At 48.7% G+C, this 18437-nt stretch overlaps 1 protein-coding gene across 1 annotated transcript; it reads right to left on the bottom strand.

The window, feature by feature from the left end:
- Positions 1 to 2267: 2267 nt before the first annotated feature.
- Positions 2268 to 6252, bottom strand: LOC120765810 (serine/threonine-protein kinase PAK 3-like). The gene is made up of 10 exons (XM_040091001.2): positions 6218 to 6252; positions 5785 to 5837; positions 5328 to 5391; positions 4626 to 4674; positions 4210 to 4322; positions 3833 to 3950; positions 3331 to 3430; positions 2851 to 3047; positions 2618 to 2755; positions 2268 to 2396 (listed from the first exon to the last, which is right to left on the bottom strand). The coding sequence occupies exons 1-10, from the start codon at positions 6250 to 6252 to the stop codon at positions 2295 to 2297; spliced, it is 969 nt and encodes a 322-aa protein (XP_039946935.1). The 3' UTR covers positions 2268 to 2294.
- Positions 6253 to 18437: the final 12185 nt, after the last annotated feature.

The raw sequence follows: 18437 nt of genomic DNA, 5'->3' as shown, positions 1-18437 counted from the left end.
AGCTGCCGTGCCTGAAGGACGCTGCCCTGTGCTGGAGCCTGCCGAGCAGCCCGGCTCCCTCCCGCTGTGCCCAGAGTGCAGCACACGCTGCTAACCTTTCCCAGCAGTTTCAGGGCAGCCGGCAGAAGGGTAGGAATCCTCAGCCAGGGCTCCAGCCCTCGGCTGCCGTTTGCCTTTCTCTCCTCCTCTGCGGACTCCAGGCGGCCAACGCCACCAGTCTGTGCTGTGCCCAGCTCGGCTAGGCTTCCCCTCGGGAGCAGCCAGCCGCCAGTTTGGCTCTGAGAGCGCAGGATTTGCCCGGCCCCAGCAAGAGGCACCCAGGCCCGGGCTGCTGCCTCTGGCAGCTCCAAGGGCCTCCTCCCAGCCTGCCTCTGCCCGGGCTCAGGCTGCTCCGAGCTCTGCCGGGGCTCCGTCCCGGGCAAGGCTGGGCCTGCTCTCGCCTCACAGTCGCGGACAGCCCTGCACCACAGGAGACCCCTCACAACACCCTCACTGATCTTTCTGCTTTCTCGGCTGAGCAAGACTCTCCTCCAGCCAAAGAGGTTGCACTTCGGGACACCAGTCCGACTGGCAGGAGCCCAAATGCTCTTGAGTCACAGCTGAAGGCCTGCATGTGTGCAGGGTCTTCTGGCTGCCTCACTCCTCCTACGCTTCTGCCTGCAAATGCCGCTGCCCTTTCTGCCTCAAACGGAAGTAGCACAGCTGGGCAAAATCCAGCTCTTTGGCCATATTCCAAAGACAGTGTGGTCTGGAGAGGATGAATGAGGAAGAGCCTTGCCTGCTTTCAAGTCCTACCAAGGAGGCCATAAGTGCCCCTTTGCACCTTCAAGAGGCAACTGACAAGTCAGAAGGAGAAGCCGCACCCTCGCAGGTATTTGCCCAGGCTCCGTGCTCCCTGTAAGATTCCTTGCAGACTTTTGGATAGCCACATCCCAGCTATGAACATGAGATGCAGCCGTTCCCTTCCCTTGCAAAGTCCTGAGTTCAGCCCGGGAGCCAGCTTGAGAGTGGAAAACTGGACTGGCTGGCTGAGGGAGAAAAAAATGTGCATGCAACTCCTCTGCAAATCAACTCTGTTCACCCGTGGAATAACCATCCGAGGCTTAGCTTGCTTTCCTGGGGACTCAGCACACACACGGCCCCTGCCGGTGGACGGCACAGTGTCTTTGAGGAGCTTTACACTGGGCTCTTCACGCTTGGGATGCTGAGGCTGGCATTTGAAAATGGAGGCAATTGCTGAAAGGCCCAGCTCTACCTTGAAGTTCTCTTGCTGAAGATGGGCCGCAGTTACCCAGGAGAGTTCCCTCAATTTGAAAGCATCTCTTTTTGCCCATTTCCTAGGCAGCTGACATCCCCCTAGCCAACGGCAGGCCTTAGGGGAGGACGAATGACACCCTAGCCTGGACAGCCGAGTGTAGGGCCTCAGGTCTCCTTGAGCAGAGCGCTCTGGGGCCCCAAAGGTTGAAGAGGGAAGCATCAGGAAGACGGGCCACTTCAGCCCTCCTTTACTCTTCCATGCCAAGTGATGGCCAGGACGGGGGCACAAGCAGGGCCTGGTTCCTCCTCCTGCCCCACCGTGAGGTGCAGCTGGCCCTGGGGGAGGCCAGGGCACGGGGGGCAACACCTCTACGGGGCAGGAGGGCTGGGCTGGGGCAGCCGTCAGCGGGAGCGTGGGGTGGGGCGGGGCAGGACGGAGCTCCTCTGCCAGCGGGGAGAGCCCTGGGCCGCTGGCAAGCAGCGCCAAGCCGTGAACGGCACAGCCCGTCCAGAGCGCACGGCTTCGAAGGCACTGTCCAGCTTAGGCACAGCGTGGCAAGGGAGGGAACCTTCCCGGGCTCTGGAGGTTTTAGAGGTTTTATTGCCAGTCCTGCTGAAACCATGGGCTGAAACGGAGCGCCTTCGGGCTACTTCATCGTCTCCGTCCTTCTGTCCTCCGCGTGGCCTGTTCAGGCTGGCAGCTCGGAGCGCGTGCCTGGTCCAGTTCTGAGGAGTCACAGCTTCTCCTTTGAGAGCCTGATTCTTCCTGGGACCGTTCATTCATTTCTTCTTAAAGGATACTTCTGAGCTTCCCTACGTCTACAATACCCTACTCTGAGCTAAACAGTGATCCAACAATGAAAGTGCCTACGGTCTAGAGTCCTAACTATAAACAACTAAGCTAAGAAAATCACAAAACTTTACTAGTCCTATCCACGCCACAGCTCCTCATCAAATCCAGGGGATGGCTGAATCTCTGCTGGAACACGATACATCCCTCCTGGACTCTTCCGAGCTGGTGGGGCACAAAGTCTCGCTCAGGCGCAAGCCTCTCGTCTCCAGTCCTCCTGCACCCGCTTGGCCGAGATGATCAGAGCAGCCAGGCTGGAGGCAGGCTCGCCTGAGGTCACAAATGGATGCTGCCCAGAGGAAAAGCAAAACAGAAAGCAACCGTGACTTTCCAAGACGCCACCCTCGGCTACCAGAAAGATGCACAAAGAGGAGCGAGAGCGCCATCCGCCCCTCCGCCTTCCTGTCCCGCACCGCTCTCACCCAGGCCCACGTGGCCCACAGTCCCCTTCATGCCTTCGTGCGGCTGCCCTCTGCTCACAGGCCTTTTGGCCGCTTTGCTTCCTCCTACCTGCAGGAGTTCCCGGGCAGACCAGCGCCTGTCCTCGTCTGCCTGCAGGCAGCAGCGGAGAAAGTCGCGCAGGAGAGCCGAGTGGTGCCTGGGGCTTTGCAGTCTGGGGGGCCCGTTCCTTTCTATCAGTTCAAAGACCTACAAGAAATGGAAGGAGACAACCTCTACCTGCTGCTTTCCTAGCCACAACAGCTCTCTCCATACACACCCCGTCTTTTTAAGGTGCACCTTACCCTGAGACGGGGTTCCCTCTGGTAAGGAGCTTCCCCTTCCACCATTTCCAGCCCCATGATGCCCAGGGACCAGATGTCCACTTTGGGGCCGTAGGCTTCTCCTCTCACGACTTCCGGTGCCATCCAGCTGGGAGTGCCCACGCTGGAGCTGCGCTTGCTGCGCTCGGGGCTGAGCTGAGCACAGAGGCCAAAGTCAGCTGAGGAGAAAAACAAACCCTGTCAAAGCCAGCTACCGCCGGCAAAGCAGGCAAAAGCATCGCCCACTCCAAGCCTGACAAGGCCATTGTGAAGCTGCCTGGAACAGCGGAAGTGCTCTACTCCCGCGCGGCTGTAGCCAGGGAAGGAAAGCACTGGCCGCTTCCAAAAGGCCCTCACCATTCACGCACTGGCCCAGAAGCAGCACCTCTGGGCGACGGGCAGTCACCCAAAACGTTCCCACGGCACATGCTGGCAACGCTGCGCCTGAGCAGGGATACCCACCCAATTTGACAGATCCGTCCATGCCCACGAGAACGTTGGCGCTTTTGACGTCTCTGTGGATGACTTGGCGGGAATGAAGGAAACGCAGTCCTTGCAGGCACTGAGGGAGAAAGGAGGGAGGGAAGGGTAAACGTCCAGGACCCGATTTCATCCCACAAGAAAGGAAAGGGCTCGGCAAGATTGACAGCTTTCTCGAGGAGCTGGGAGCGCAGCACGGTGGTGCTGTCAAGAGGAGCAACTTGCTGGAAACAAGTGAAACCAAGCGAGTGAGCCAGCACGAGCGTCACAGGACAGAGGGTATGGTATGTAAGAGTGCAAGAAGAGAGCCTAAGGAGTGCGGGGACAACGGCGGGCCGTTCCCTTCAGATGCTCTTTCAGCTTCTCGTGTCGTGACAGCAGCGCTAACCCAAAGCCGTGAGCAAGAAAGCTCTGCTCCTCTTACCCACCAGCTGACAAGGACCATCCCGTGCAGGCCAGGAGAAGCACAAGCGGGTTCCCTCACCTCGCGACAGACGGCGCCTATCTGTCCTTCCTCCAGGTACACTGCCCTGAGTACATCAGACAACGTGCCACCGTCCATGAACTCCATCGCCAGCCAGACTTCCTCATTGACCAGGTAGCTGAAAGGAGAAGACCACGGCATGGAGAGACAGGAATGGGCACAGCTCAGTCACCTGAGGGTCTGAGCCAGGTTCTTGCAGCTGCTCTCCCAGCTACCTAGGCCCAAAGAGATTATTGCACACCACGTGCAACCTCCTCCCGTGTACCGGGCACGAGGAGAGAAATCAGAAACCGCTCCGTTTTCTGCCGCTGACCAAAGGCGTTTGTCATTTCTGCCTCGCACTATCTAAAGGATCCTTGAGATGAGACTAGTCCAACCTGTCTAGGTAGGTAACGATATTGGGATTCCTGTTGTCCCTCATGACCAGGATTTCATTGGCAGCCAGCTCCTCGGACATCTCCTCTCGAAGCGCCATTTTCTTGATGGCCACCTAAAAGGACATGGAAGACCGTTAGCTCGACAAGTGGCTCCTTGCACAAAGTCACAAGGAAGACAGAGCGAGTGCCTGGGCGACGACGCAGCCGACCTGCGCCAAACTGCCTTGTCACTAGGCAGCAGGGCTTAGGAGAAGGCCCAAAGCCCGTCCCCAATGCACCCCAAGCCTACTCGGTGCTTCAGAGGAACAGCCTCTGCCGCAGAGACGGAGCAGCCGCCCAAAGCTCCGGCCGCAGTTCACAGCAGCCGGGAAAGCGCTCCAGAGCGGCAGAATCGGCCGGCGGCCTTGGCACTTTACCTCTTGTCCTGTGCTGGCGTCGAGGGCTCTATAGACAGCTCCAAACCCCCTAGAAAGACAACAGCAGCAGAAAAAGCCCTTTAGTCCCTGGCAGGGAAAGCAAGCCTAGGCAGGAGATCTCCCCAGGCTGCCTGCAGTCTTGAGAAAATGCCCGGTTGCAGCCTCTCTGCAGCCACTAGCACATCAGCCCGCCAGCCCTCTGCCATGCAGGGTGTCCAAGAGAACAGCGAGGTGCAGCACGAAGCCCAAGGGCGGCTGCCAATCTCCAAGGCACGCACCCACAGAGTTCCCTGCAAAAAACCTCAGTCAGGCTCTGTCTGCGTGTCTGTGTGTCTGTGCGTCTGTGTGTCTGTGCGTCTGTGCGTCTGTGCGTCTGTGTAAAAACTGGAGAAGACTAGCTTTGAAAACACTGTCTTTGAGAGCTGTTTTCTGGCAGCTCTTGCGTGGCAAGTTGCTCTTCTAGGCCATAAAGCTGCAGGGGCAGGAAATCTTCCAGGTCCTTCTCCCTGCCGCAAGCAGGACATTGCCAGTATCAAGCTGTCGTTGATGATGTCTTCTGACGGCCCTGGCCTGAGCATTCCTGAGGGGTGGCAGGAGGTAAAGCCAGAATCTGACCATGTCTGCAGCTTGCCTGACTTGCTGCTTGATATTGCACCAGCAAAAGGCCCACGGTGTTGTGCAAGGAGCAGGCGTGGCACTTACCCTCGTCCAAGTTCTTCGAGCAGCGTGTATTTGCTCATCGGCTCGCCCAGACTCACAAGGCTCCCTGAAAGACAAAAGCAGCGCAAGGCGCTCACTTGCGAACAGAGAGGCCGCTCCCCAGACCATCCAAAACGCAGCCCCGCTGTCGGGAGCTTGAGAGCTCCCTGGCGCCTAGTCACTCGCTAAGAGCCAGCCTCCTGCTCAAGCCAAACAATCTCTGCTTTTGTCTGTGGCACAGAAGGCAGGCCAGGCAGGGACAAGCCAGTCCCAGCTGCCCTCAGAGGCAGCAGGAACACCCCGAGCGCCCTCGTGCTGCCTGAAAGGACAACAAGGGCTTCTGTAGAGAGACCTAAGGGCCTCTGGGACGCTAAACCCAGGAGGAACTTCTGGCACCGCCTACACTGAGACACGCAAGACAACACACTGCTCTAGCAGACCAGAAATACACCAGACGTACTCAGCCTCTTCCGGCTCGCCTCCTCTCTCATCTCGGGCTGCTGGGCTGGGCTGCTGGACGAAGGGCGCGCAGCCGCGGGAGTGCCGGCTGCTTCAGGCGATGCTGCTCCGGCGGCACGTTGAACGGCAGAGTGTGTGTCGAGCTGGGACAAGAAAGGTTTCCTACTCTTCTCAGTTCTTCACTGGTGCAGGTGTCCTCTCATCTTTATCTCTCTTCAAGCATCTTACAGGATTAATATTTCTTAGTCTACCACAAACACCTTTGCTCAAATCTACACACAAATTAAAGGAATGATCTAAAAATATAGTTTATTTTCATGGCTCAAGTAAGAATGGAACTACTAACTTTTCAACCCTCTGTCCCAATATTCTTTTCACTCTTGCTCTACTGACTTCATGCTCTTTTTTTTTATGTTCACGCTTTCCTTTCTTACTCTCTCAGAGAAGGGCTAAGCTCTAGAACCTTCATGTTGCCATAAAGGGTTAAATCTGCTCGGAGTCTTTGTTTCTCCCTCTGTAGCTCGTGATATTAGACGTTCAAGGCCGTGCTGGTGAGGGAGGAAAAACTCACACAGAAACATCAGAGATCAGAGCACCCGGGCTGTCCAGAATCAGAAAAGGAACAGGCAGGATCATAAATGCCTTCTCAGCCCACCCCCCAGTGTAAATCAGGGTGGCCTCGGCCTAAATGGTGCCCATAGCTTTTATCAGGGGCCTGCAGAGATCTCTCCCTGCTCCATGGAAGTTTAGAGAAAGTAGTTGTTGTAAAGCAGCAACCTCTCCTTCACCCCCGCTTCACCTGGGAGCCGATGGAATCCGGCCAGGCCTCAGGCCAGATCCCCTCCAAAAAAGGGGGAAGCAGCAGGTCCAGCTCGATGTTACCTGTCTCTCTCTGGCCAAAGGAAAGAAGAAAAAGGACCCACCTACAGGAAATCAAGGGGTTTTATATGGTACTTCCCAAAGTCGTAGCCAACAATTTTCAGTGGTCAGAACACAGATGCCAATATTCCAACTAACCCTCTGATAGATCCCTGTCTTTTCTAAAGCAATTCCCAGGTCCTGACCTGGAGAATTATTCTGCATTCTTCTACAACTAAAAAACCAAATTGTACTAACCCATAACACACACTTTCAAGACACACCAAAGAAGCCACACATGTCACTTTGCACCTTCAAGAGGCAACTGACAACTCATAAGGAAATGCCCAGCTTTCTCACAGGATCAGATGGAGGGGAATCTTCCAAATGGGTTGATGTTTCAGAAGCTTTATCTATTTACAATCCTAGTCTCTGTTCCTACTCTACAATCGAACTCAACAATCCTACTCTATGCTGGTTGTGGTGTAAATGGTCCTTATGTGATTACTAAAATCTTGTCTCCTCCTTTCTCTTCTTCACTGAAATGGTGAGTGGCGCTAGGATGGAAGCAGGCTTAGATGATGTTACAGGTGTTCAGATCTTTTCTGGTATGGGGGCTCATTGTCGTTGGCAAGGAGACAATTCAGGAATTTGTAAAATACTCTCCAAGTCATGAAATAGCATTCACAGCCCCATTTGGGTATTCCCAAATATTGTCCTCCATCAGTCAATTTCATATCCTTCCCCGAAAGAAGGTTACGGCATTGCTGGCCACACCTCTCCTCTGTCAGTCGATTAAAGAAACAGCAGGAAACTTAGGAAAAAGACTTGACTTGAAAGTTCCCATAGGTCTCTGCAGGAATCAACATCTGTGTCTCTCTAGAAAGATTGGTTGTGACTGACTATTTTTAAGAAATGAACAGTATTTCCATAGGGACACTTTAAGCCAATTTCTCTTTAGAACCCGTTGAAGTACCTTACCTCCAACACTTGTATATGTGTTTTATAGAATACTTACAAAATATCTGGATAGTCCTTGGCTCACTGACAAGGTGAAGCCATGATTTACAAGCAGTCCTGGGAATTGCTTCAGCTGACAGCTTAGACCAGCCCATATGCATTCCTCTGTAACCCTCCAAAAGAAGGTGATTAGGGGATGGGGTTTTCCAAACTTCTACACCTTCAACTACATAAGGCAAAGATCTTAAATTAACAAGAAAACAAGCTTATTATAAAAATTTCCATTTGCAACAATATTTTCTTAAAATGTGCACAACTTTCTAGCAGAGGTAGTGGGCTTCCACACTTTACTAATAAAATTAATTCTGTGGACAAATCTAAGTCTTGAGGAAAAGATTTGATGAGAAGAAAGTGACTCCAAATATTATATAAGCAACAGGAAGGGAGTTAATAATAGCGCAACTTCATTATTGTTAAAGTTCAATACTAAATTCTGTAATCTTAGATGAACTAATCTTTAGGTTTTTAACAAATCTTTGTTTTTAGCAAATCATCTGCTCAATGCTAATTTGAATAATCCTAAAAATTAATCCTTTGGAAGCAAAAGAGCCAGAGTTCATAGATGTTTTCTTGCTGAAGCAGATGACTGGTGCCAGGGCTCCACTTGCTGCTTGTCAAGTTCAGATACTTACTGCTGTGTGTGGGACAGCTTTTTGTGGAGATACTGGTACCTGCTCTTCATCTCAGTGTAGCTGGGGCTACCTTGTGAAGGAGAAATCAAAAGAAAATTAAGGCATGCCAACACTTCTGCAGTTTAGAATTTCATGTCCTTTGCTTTAGAATAGCCTTCAGGCAGACTCGGAAGTTACCAAGCCTGGCAGGTATGGTTTTATTCATATAAAGCAGTAAAAATACACTTAGTTTGACTCTAGAGATTTTTTTCTCTGTGAGCCACAACCCTTCTGGGAATTTTGCAAACTGAGGCTCTTGTAACGCAGACCTTAAACAAACTCCCAACAAGTCTGAAAAAATAACAAAACCCCAAAGCACACAAGCTCCCAAGGAGAGCAAAACGCATTAATGCTTGAAGCTGCTGAAGGGAGTAAAACCTTCTTCATTCCCTTCTATCTCAAATCAAGAAAAGAGCAGTTTATCAAGCTCATGATACAAATCCAAGATGAAGTGGATGATCCAATGAGAATAATAGATGCCACTTCCCTACACCACCACACCAATGCTTCTGCTCTTCTGGGCCTGAAGATCTGGTTCTTTTTGGATGACAAAATCTCCCTCCACATGGGAGTGAATCCTTCAAAGCATCCTGAGATTAATTGCTACAAGCTGTAAATCTTTCACAAGCTGAAATTCAGTACCATGATAGACAACAAATTGTGCCAGTGATGCATCCCAGGGCAGATGTACCTGACTGGTGTACTGCATGGTTTTAAAAAGCAAACTAAAGATGCTCCTTGTCACAAGCCGCTGGAGGCCGGAGGTGGTCTTCAGGATGCCATGACCTTCCTCAACTAACTGCCTTTAAAAGGGCACTCTTTGTCTCAGGAGCACAGGCACTCCTAGGTGACTGTCAGCTGCCTTGTGAAGGTTGCCGAGGCAACCGAGCATAAGCGCTCAAAGTGATTTCAGTGGGCAGAGCAGATAGGCCAGCTCAGCCAAGCAGCTTCTTTCAGGCGGCTGAGAAAAGATGACAGGAGGCCAGGAGATCCTCCAGAATCTTCCTTTATTCACAGGAACCAGTGACTGAAAGACAGCTGAAGGACCTTGAGAGCCTCTGAGTATATAGAGAACTAGGGGGTTGGGGGTTGCCGTGTGGGCCAATGGGAGAAGGGATAGGGAGAACCACCAATCATGTGAGGGATCCAAACTGAGCCAATGGGGGAACCAAAAAACCAGGACTTAAGGGCTTAACTAATGGGAGTTGTGGGATTTACATGTGGGCAAGTGTTCATGGGTTTTTACCGCATTTTTCTCACCTTAACCAAAGTGTATCTCTAGGAGAGACTCCTGAGAAGGAGTTCTGTGGCTTTACACTTTTCTCTCCATCCATGGGAGAGTGCACCTCTCCTGGGAGGCCCCAGGGGCTTCCACACGTTTTCAAGAGTTTGGAAGGTACTGGAAAAGCAATAGCCTACACTACTGGCTTCTGCCCAGTGACACCCCCAGCAGGAGCTCTAATACAGGCCCCAGTCAACTGCTCCTCTGTAGGGCCAGACTTGCTCTCAACCTTCCCATGGAGCATCTCTGGCTGTATCCAATATGACCCAGGGCCCTTTTGCACCTGTTCCAAAGGCTGCAGCTGCCTCAGAGCCCAACGGCTGCAGGAGGCCTGACTGCCCTTGGCAACAACACTGCTCTGACAGAAGCGGGGAGCAATTGCCAGTGTTTCAACACACACACACACACACACACACACACACACTTTCCTCTCCCCCTCACCTCCTGTGCTGCAAACACAACAATGGGGGATGCACCAGCAGTGCTGCAGCTGTCGCTGTGCAACTACACTGCAGGAAGGGAGGGCCTGTGTGAGCCTAACCCATCACAGTGTTTTTGTCTTGCATCAGCATTTCCCCCCACCTGGCCCCTCTGTCGTTAGAGGACATGAAAAGAACAATACTCATGCAGTTGATTGGCAGAGCAAAAAGAGGGAAGTTTATTTCTCGGCCTCGATTTATATAGATTCTGGACAATGACCAGGGATTGGAGAATGAGGTTTCCACCTCTCCAACCCCACTGGTCAAACTAGAAGTCCATCAATTGTCCCTCCTGCAAAGAGGAATGCGAAAACCATCACTTTGTTTATGTTACAATCCATGAGAAACTCCACTACAAAAATGCAAAATAATCAGAAGGCTAAAAAGAATATGGCAGCACCCCTCTCCTCCTTTATCTTTCTATCTCCCTAGTTCACATTTACTGTTCAATAATGTGTGTACTATTGACTCTGGAATATGATCTTGCTTGCATCTTAATTCAGGCAGAGGCTTCTCTTAATAATCACATTTTTACACCACAGTTATCCACACTGGACTTAGGAAAAGCAGCACATGAATACCTTCATTGAAGTCCAAGGAACGTTGCTGCTTCAGCATCCCTAATTCTCTTCACGTCTTTTTGGACTTAGTAGTCTTCTGCACATGAGTGCTGGAATTCTGGAACCCTGGATTTTGTCTCTTTCTTGTACCTAAATGGTGCAGGGAGAAAGGGAGCCAACACCTGGAGACAGGTATGAAGTAGAATGGGATGTCAAAGCCAGCACCCAGGCAGAAGAGTGGCCGCCAGCTGCTGGCTGGATGTAACTGGGCTACTGGTCAATCCTCTGCTAATTGCTCATCACAGAACTGATAAAGCCAGAAGGCACAGGCCATTTCTGCAACAATAACAAATTAATTAATTAATCTATGATCAAGATCAGGTTTTGCTCCTATTCTAAAAAAGCAGCATTTGTGAACTGGCAATGGTTTAAAACACATCTTTCTTAATTAAAAACAGGTGTCCAACACAGAAGTCCTGCAGGTAAATATCCGCTCTATTGCATTCCTTGTTTCTCGTCTTAGGATGAAAAGTCCTTCTCCAAGTCCTTCTCCAAGTCTACTGCTAAATGGCTTTGGGAGGTAGACACTCCCTTCAGCAGCTCCATCAAGGCCTCCCCAAAATGGGGAGGTACAGTTGGTTTTGTCTAGGTCTCAATTTCTGCTTGCACACACCAGGAAAAGACTTGGCTTTTGCTGTTACACAGCCATGTGATTTATGAAAAAGGCACCTGGCTGTTTTATAGTTTTATGTGACGAGATGAGTGTTTCAGTGGAACAACCCAGAAGTACAGGGTGTGATGGTTGGTTGTAAATTATCATCTGGATGAACAAAGACACCAGTCACTTGTCATGAAACTCTTGTGCCTTTAGGTACAGTCGCCTTCAATGCAACAGACAGCACACTCTCTAGACTCAAAAGCTGTTGACTAACAAACCTTAAATTTGTACAGAAGAGTTTCACAAGAGATTACCAACAAGCCTTTACTGTTGCTCAATGCACTTCAATCTCTCAACTCCTCCCAAGGACTTTCTCAAAGGTGCTGGCTCACAAGCCACAACACACGGCCACAAGCTCCCCACTTCCACAGCAAACTTCAGGGCCAAGGATGGAGTAGAGCAGGACAGCTGTGCTTTGCCCAGGCAGAGTGAGGGAGAGAAATTAAGGCAGAGAGGGGAATGAGGGAATATCACCTGTCTATAGATTTTGTGTTGGTCCTGCCACGTGGATAGTGCAGAGCTGGAGTCAACAATGAGATTGAAAGAGAGAGATGGAAAAGAGACATGAGGGGCCCATCTGCCCCACCCTGGTGTAGCCTCTTATGTACAGTAGTTTTTGGACGCAGTTTTGTCATGCATGCAGAACCAGCCCTTTTAGCCCTTCTCCAGGGAACGAGTTGAGGGTGGGGACTGAGCTCAAGTCTCCAGGATGAGTAGAAAGTTGGCTCATGACAGCACTGTTCCATCCCTGCAGGACCCTCTCTTCCTGATCACAACCTTCCTGTCACACCTGCCAGAATATCTGAGGCAAAACATGCTTAGGCCTCCTCCTGCACATTCACATCGCAGGTTTTACACCACCAGCAAGTGTGCTAAAACTTAATACCCAGTACAGAATGTTAAAAATGCACAAAATACCTGAGCAGGTCTTGCTGGAGCATCTCTCTCAGAAGGTCCCGGAGACATTGTGTGGATGCATTGGTGGCGTTCTGAGATGGAGCTGTTTTTCTGGAAGGATGGTCCAACATTTCAGGATACAAGGCAGAAATATCACTAGTCATAGTTCTTTCCTTGCAGGGAAAACAGATGTTCAGTATCAGGACTTGAGGAAACAGCATGAAGCTGAGTTGAGGGAGCTTTAGGCTGGATATCAAGAAAAGGTTCTTGCCTCAGAAGGTGTTTGAGCATTGAAACAGGCTCCCCAGGCCAGTGGTCACCTCAGCAAGGCTTCAAGAAGCATTTGGACAACACTCCTAGGTGTGGGGTGTGATTCTTGTGATGTCCTGTGCAGGGGCAGGAGCTGGACTGCATGATCCTGATGGGTGACTGCTGACTCAGCATATTCTAGGAATCTAGGCTTCATTGTCCAGGACATTTTTCTGAAAAAGCTCTTTTCCTTTCCTGAAAGACTGAACTTACCTAGAAAGTATTAACTTCAAATCCTCTCTGTGGAATTTACTGTAGCCAGGCCAATCAGTCTGAAGGGTTTAAAACAGATGTTCCTTCAGAGTGAAGGAATTATCCTTTTGATTCAGGTTGGCTACCTACAGGCAGACATTTAAGAAAATAAATGTTTATTATGGTTGCTATATGCAAACTACAGAAATGTGTTTGGTCCTCAACAGCTGTTTGTGAACACCCAATTCAAACTAAACAACATCCTTTGATACAGAGCTTAATTATTCCGCTATCACATGAGTTCTAAGCCATATCAAAGTTTCACCAACTGGAAACAACCAAGTAACTCTACTCATGTCTAGCAAGTGTTCCTTTGAAAACAACATTTAGTGCTACAATGTTTAAGGAGAGGCGGTCGGCCTCAGAGTTCCTCTTCATGTGGCAGAGCCAGGGCTCATTCCAGCGAAGTCTGGCCACGAGAAGGCCGTGCACATGCCTTGCTCTATTCCTTTGAAAACAAAAGAAGTTCATAACAAAATGACTACAAAGTCTACTCAAAAAGGTAAAATGAGGTAATAAACCTCAAAACCACTGATATCAAAAGTGCTGGTTTAGACTTCATCACCTGACACATGCTCAGAGGTGCATAGAAAAGCCCACGGAAAGTCTCCATCAATTTGACCCCTTCAACACACTGAATAACTCATCCACACACTAACACCATCCATCACAACCTTGACTTTCCTCCTTGAAAACATGAAAAACATTGATAATTTGGGTCTCTGCTGATGTCTGTTCTTCCACAGTTAAAAAAAAAAAGTGACAAAGATACCCAGAATCAGGAATCCTCTTCTTCAAAGCAGAACTAAGGTTGTATTGGAAGGGAAGCAAGTGTGTGCTTATCAGCTCCCAGGAATCTCAGACTGCCCATTTTAAATTTACACAAAACAAAACCCCACTTCCACTGATGTCAAAAAAGCCTAGGCAATGCATTTGAGTGTACAGTGCTGCTCATACAGCCATTTCAGAATGCCAACCAGTACCTTGAGGCAGTTCACATCTCATACAGGAAATTGCCTGCAAGGAAGTCTCCTTAAACATTGCAATGGAACAGGAAAAAAAGGTTTCATCCTTTACCCTCTAAGGAGTTGACCTTTGAAATCTTATCATCAACTTGCAATCTAAATGGGCTACATCTATCGGGACGGCAGAACAGAGCTCTCGTTAAATTGTGAGTGTCTTCATGGTGATAAAGCCCTGCCACTGCTGTGGGCAAACACAACAACAAACTTCACAGGTTCAGGGAATGAGTTCTTTTAAGTCACTGTGGGATCAGCTGAAATAGTATGCATGTTGAAATTTCCTCCCTTGACTAGGTTCCAAACACTTTTTTCATAGCTAAGAAGGAAATATTCCTGCCTGGTATATTAATGTTTGCAGAATTCAGCAACAGTCCGACACAGACCAGGAATATTTTAAAAGGAAGGAAAGAGCCACTGCAGCCTTCAGTGGATGTGAATAGTAGGAATGGCTGTGATAAAGAAATACCAATGGAACTAAAAGGAGAACTGGTGCAATAGGCACCAAGGAAGATGAAGACTCAATCCACACAAGACAAAAAACCCCCTGTGCTCGAAGTCCAGCCACCACCTCTATCCTGCGGGATTTGCCTGAAACACCCTTCCCTGGAAGGCAATCCCCACAGATCCCAGCAGAAGCCAAGTACCATTGAGAGGCTACCAACTCCATTCAAATGAAATACTGCCAATGCAGCTACCAAATTTGTCTCCTCAGATATTTGTCCCAGGAAATTTTAAGTACCACAACAAACGGTTTCACCTAATTAAGAGTTTCACTCTGTGAAGTTGTTCTATGAAGCAGTTAAACAGTGCAAGGGAAAGAGAGAGGATGAAATAAGGCATGAGAAACAACAGCATTACAAAGAGTTTACCATAGCCAGCTGTCTTGGTTTTGAAAAAGACAGGTGTCTGCTATGGAGAGGCAGGCCTCTCTAGGAAATGAGGAATTTGAATCCTTCCCTCCGTGTTATTATAATTTGGAAAATCAAAAATAAAACTTTTCAGTCAGAGCTATGGGGAAAAGGAATAACAGCCCTTTACTAGTAAATATAACAGGACAGACAAAAAACCAACAGCAATTATAACAATAGTAGAACAGAACCAAGAACCCCGAGGGCAAACGGTGGCGGCTCCGGCGCTGATGGCTGGAAGCCGGGCGCGGTGGATTGTCCTCTGCAGGCAGGGGTGTCCTGGCAGGCAGAGGTGGCAGTGCCGGAGAAGCCGCAGCGGTAGGACCCGGTCTCACCCAAAATCCAGCAGGGCAGCGAAGAAACTCTGAATTCCTGGACACTCCAACAGATGGTAGAATTCCCAGGACCAGACTCCTTCGTTAACCGTGGACTCTAGCAGCCGTGGCCCGAATCCGTGCTCCCCCCCGGAAGAAGAAAGAAAAACCGCGAGATCCCCCCACCCTCCACTCTCTCCGGGAGCTTTTTTCCCTCCCCCAAAACTAAGTTATCAGTTCTTTTGTCCACATTAAGCACTCAGCACTTAGTCTCCTAGCAACTTGGGAGGGGGAAAAAATTCTCCAGGAGACTTAAACCCCAACACCAGCTATTCTAGCAAAACAACAGCAATGCCCCGAGAGTTTTGAAGGTTTATTTTCTGTTCTCATATGGCCTTGCAGTTGGGGGGAAACTGGGTGAAGTTTATGGGAAAAGTTAAACAAGGAGCATTTCTTAAGCCTCTCATTAGTTTTTAATTGAAACCCTGAAGTAAGACAGTTAAGAGTTAGCATTGCCAGCACCAACTCCAGGATCTCACCTCCCAAAGGATTTTTCAAGGGATTCCTTGTCCTTTTCTACAACTCCTTCTCTCTGCAAGTGGGCAAGTAGCTCTGGTTCCAAATAATTCTTCAGAATCACTAAGTGAATTACCCTGTCTCTGACTGGTCATTGAGAAGCAGTACTGAAAAGTCTTGGGAAGAATTTTGCAGGGTTCATGGGCTTTGTTCTCTTCCTTTCAGGCAAAAGAACTGGAGTGCTGTGTGGGTCTCCCCTGAGTTCTGGTATTTTAACTTCAAGTAAAAGAAAAACAGAAAAAGAATTGTCAAATGAGGGGTTGTGAGAATGCAAGAAAGGTGATTCAAAAGGATGTACCAAGACTGTGGAAACTCTATTTGTTCAGCATTTATAGATCAGTAAGAATCCAAAGAGTAAACCATTAGGAAGAAACAGCCACTTAAAAAACCTGGTAATGGGGTGATACTGGAGGGGAGGTTTTAATATACATTCTTTATATGCATGGTGCTTTTATATGATTTCCCTGGTTTGTAAGTTCAAGCATTGAGCTATGTGAAAAATGACATGGACAGTGGGATGAAATGCACCCTCGACAAGTTTGCCAACAGCAGAGGCATGGGATCCCGTCCAGAAGGACATGGAGAACCTTGGGAAATAGGGCCCTGGGAACCTCATTAGCTTCAACCAGGCCAGGTGCAAAGTGCTGCATCTTCAGGGGTGGAGGCAGACTGGGGGGTGAAGGTGGGGAGGATTTGATGGTGCTGGTGGATGAAAGGCTGGACATGACCTGGCAATGTGCGCTGGCAGCCCAGAAAGACAACCATGTCCTGGGCTGCATCAGGGGAAGTGTGGCCAGCAGGTCAGGGGAGGGGATATGACAAACCAGGCACTGTTTTGAAATGAGCAACTCGTGCTTGGTGGCTGGTGGAGACTCCATGAATATTGGTGAGAAATCCAGGAGCTTTGTCTCTTCCATCAGACACACGGAGACTGATCTTTCTTTACACGCTCCTTCAATCTTTCAATGTAAGTCCAAGTTTTAATGCCATTCTCCATTTCCTGTTCCTTGGACCATGCCTCTCTGTTATTCGCCTGCAAACCTAATCACACAAACATCACAGTTAAATTATTTACAACACTGTAAACTTGCCAGCTGTTGAGTGAAGGCACTACTAATGTTTTGAGAAGTTAAATCCAATGCAGATACAGAAAATTCCCACGGCATTCAAGCAAAACACCTCCTAAAACCATACTCCTGAATGACTTCTAAAAAAAATTACCTGAAACCATAACCAAGCATTTACATGAAAATTAGGTAAGAGTTCTTCACCCAGAGCGGGGTCAGGCATTGGGACAGACTCACCACAAGACTGCTCATGACCAAGTCCACCAGAAAGCATTTGGACTAGGTCCACAGGCACAAGGTGGGGTTTTTGGGCACAGAGCTGAACTTGCACAGCCTTGTGGATCCCTTCCAATTCAGCGTATTCTCTGATTCTGTGACAAAGCCCAGCCTGTAACTGATACTGCATGGAGCATATTGCAAAGGCACCCTGTACTCTATCAGCAATCAGTGGGGAAGATGACACCATTCCTTTCACTTTCCTTGAAAAGAACCCAACATGGTACTGTGGCAACAGTCACTTATTAATGACCAAAACAAAAAATTAAATCAAGCAGTTTTCCATATTGACTTTATGAAATTCTATGTGCAACTTCCTCAAAGTAATTTTTGGTCAATTTCCAATGAAGTTTAATGGAGAAGCACTGTGCCTTGGTACTCCAAAGTCCAGTTACAAAACCAAAACATTAGCTACCAAGGCAGTGAATATAAGTGTTTTGTGTGGTCCAAACCTCGACCTAAATGCTCAAAATTCCAACCAGTCAGGCAGTATGGCAACATAGAAGGACTAGCAAGTTTTGTCAGAGGAAAACAGGCCAATGGCTGAATGCAGTGACAAGAGATTACAGGGCTGAGAGCAAACCAGCTACAGCTGATCTCTCTGAACACACATCCTGTCCCAAGAATATGCTGGAAAAATGAATTACCAAGTTTAAAATCTTACACACATTGAGCAAAATATGAAAAGCAACTATACGTCCAAGTGGGTTATACAATTTGACAACCCGCACACTTCCAATGTGTGATGCCTCACTGGAACTTGGCTAAAAGGAAAAAGAAATTTTCTGTAACACCTTCTGTCTGCACTCTATTACTGCTGATTAAATAGGCCCTTAATTTAAATGAGAGCTGTATTTGAAAACGTTTGCTGTTGCATCACTAAATAGGGCTGCTTTGACATAGTTTTCCCTTTGAAAGCAGCTGACTACAAAACTGCCCTGAGAGAGAGACCCTCACTTAGCCTCTAATGCAGCCAAGCATTTAAGTAGCACGTCATCCTTTCCCAATTGTGGAATTTTTAGGCACGGGCTACTCTTGAAAGCAAGTGCCTGAGTACAAGCGAACTGGCCAGAGCTCAGCTAACAAATCAGGAACAGTGGCTCACAAAACTACCAAAATCAGGACAGCACCCAACACTGGGATTTATTTGGTACTAAGGAAGTACAGCATGGAGTCAGCTTCAAGGACAACTTCAACTGCAAAAGATTAATTTCAGCTGTAACAGGCACCAAAACTCTTTCTCTTTTCCTGAGCTCTAGATGCAATTATTTGCACAGATGTGAAATGGAAACAGTTTATCCTAGGCTAGTCAGATGTAACAGAATCTGGATTGCTTGCCTGAATTCTTTCTTTAGCACAGAATTTGCCACATTCCATTGAAGCTCAAAAATCACTACAATGTTTATCAGCATAAGCATATTTTTTAACAAAAGCCACCCACTGCT

The sequence above is a fragment of the Hirundo rustica genome, chromosome Z (genome assembly GCF_015227805.2).
Source record: "Hirundo rustica isolate bHirRus1 chromosome Z, bHirRus1.pri.v3, whole genome shotgun sequence".
Classification (NCBI taxonomy): domain Eukaryota; kingdom Metazoa; phylum Chordata; class Aves; order Passeriformes; family Hirundinidae; genus Hirundo; species Hirundo rustica.
This window is presented reverse-complemented; position numbering and strand designations above follow the sequence as displayed.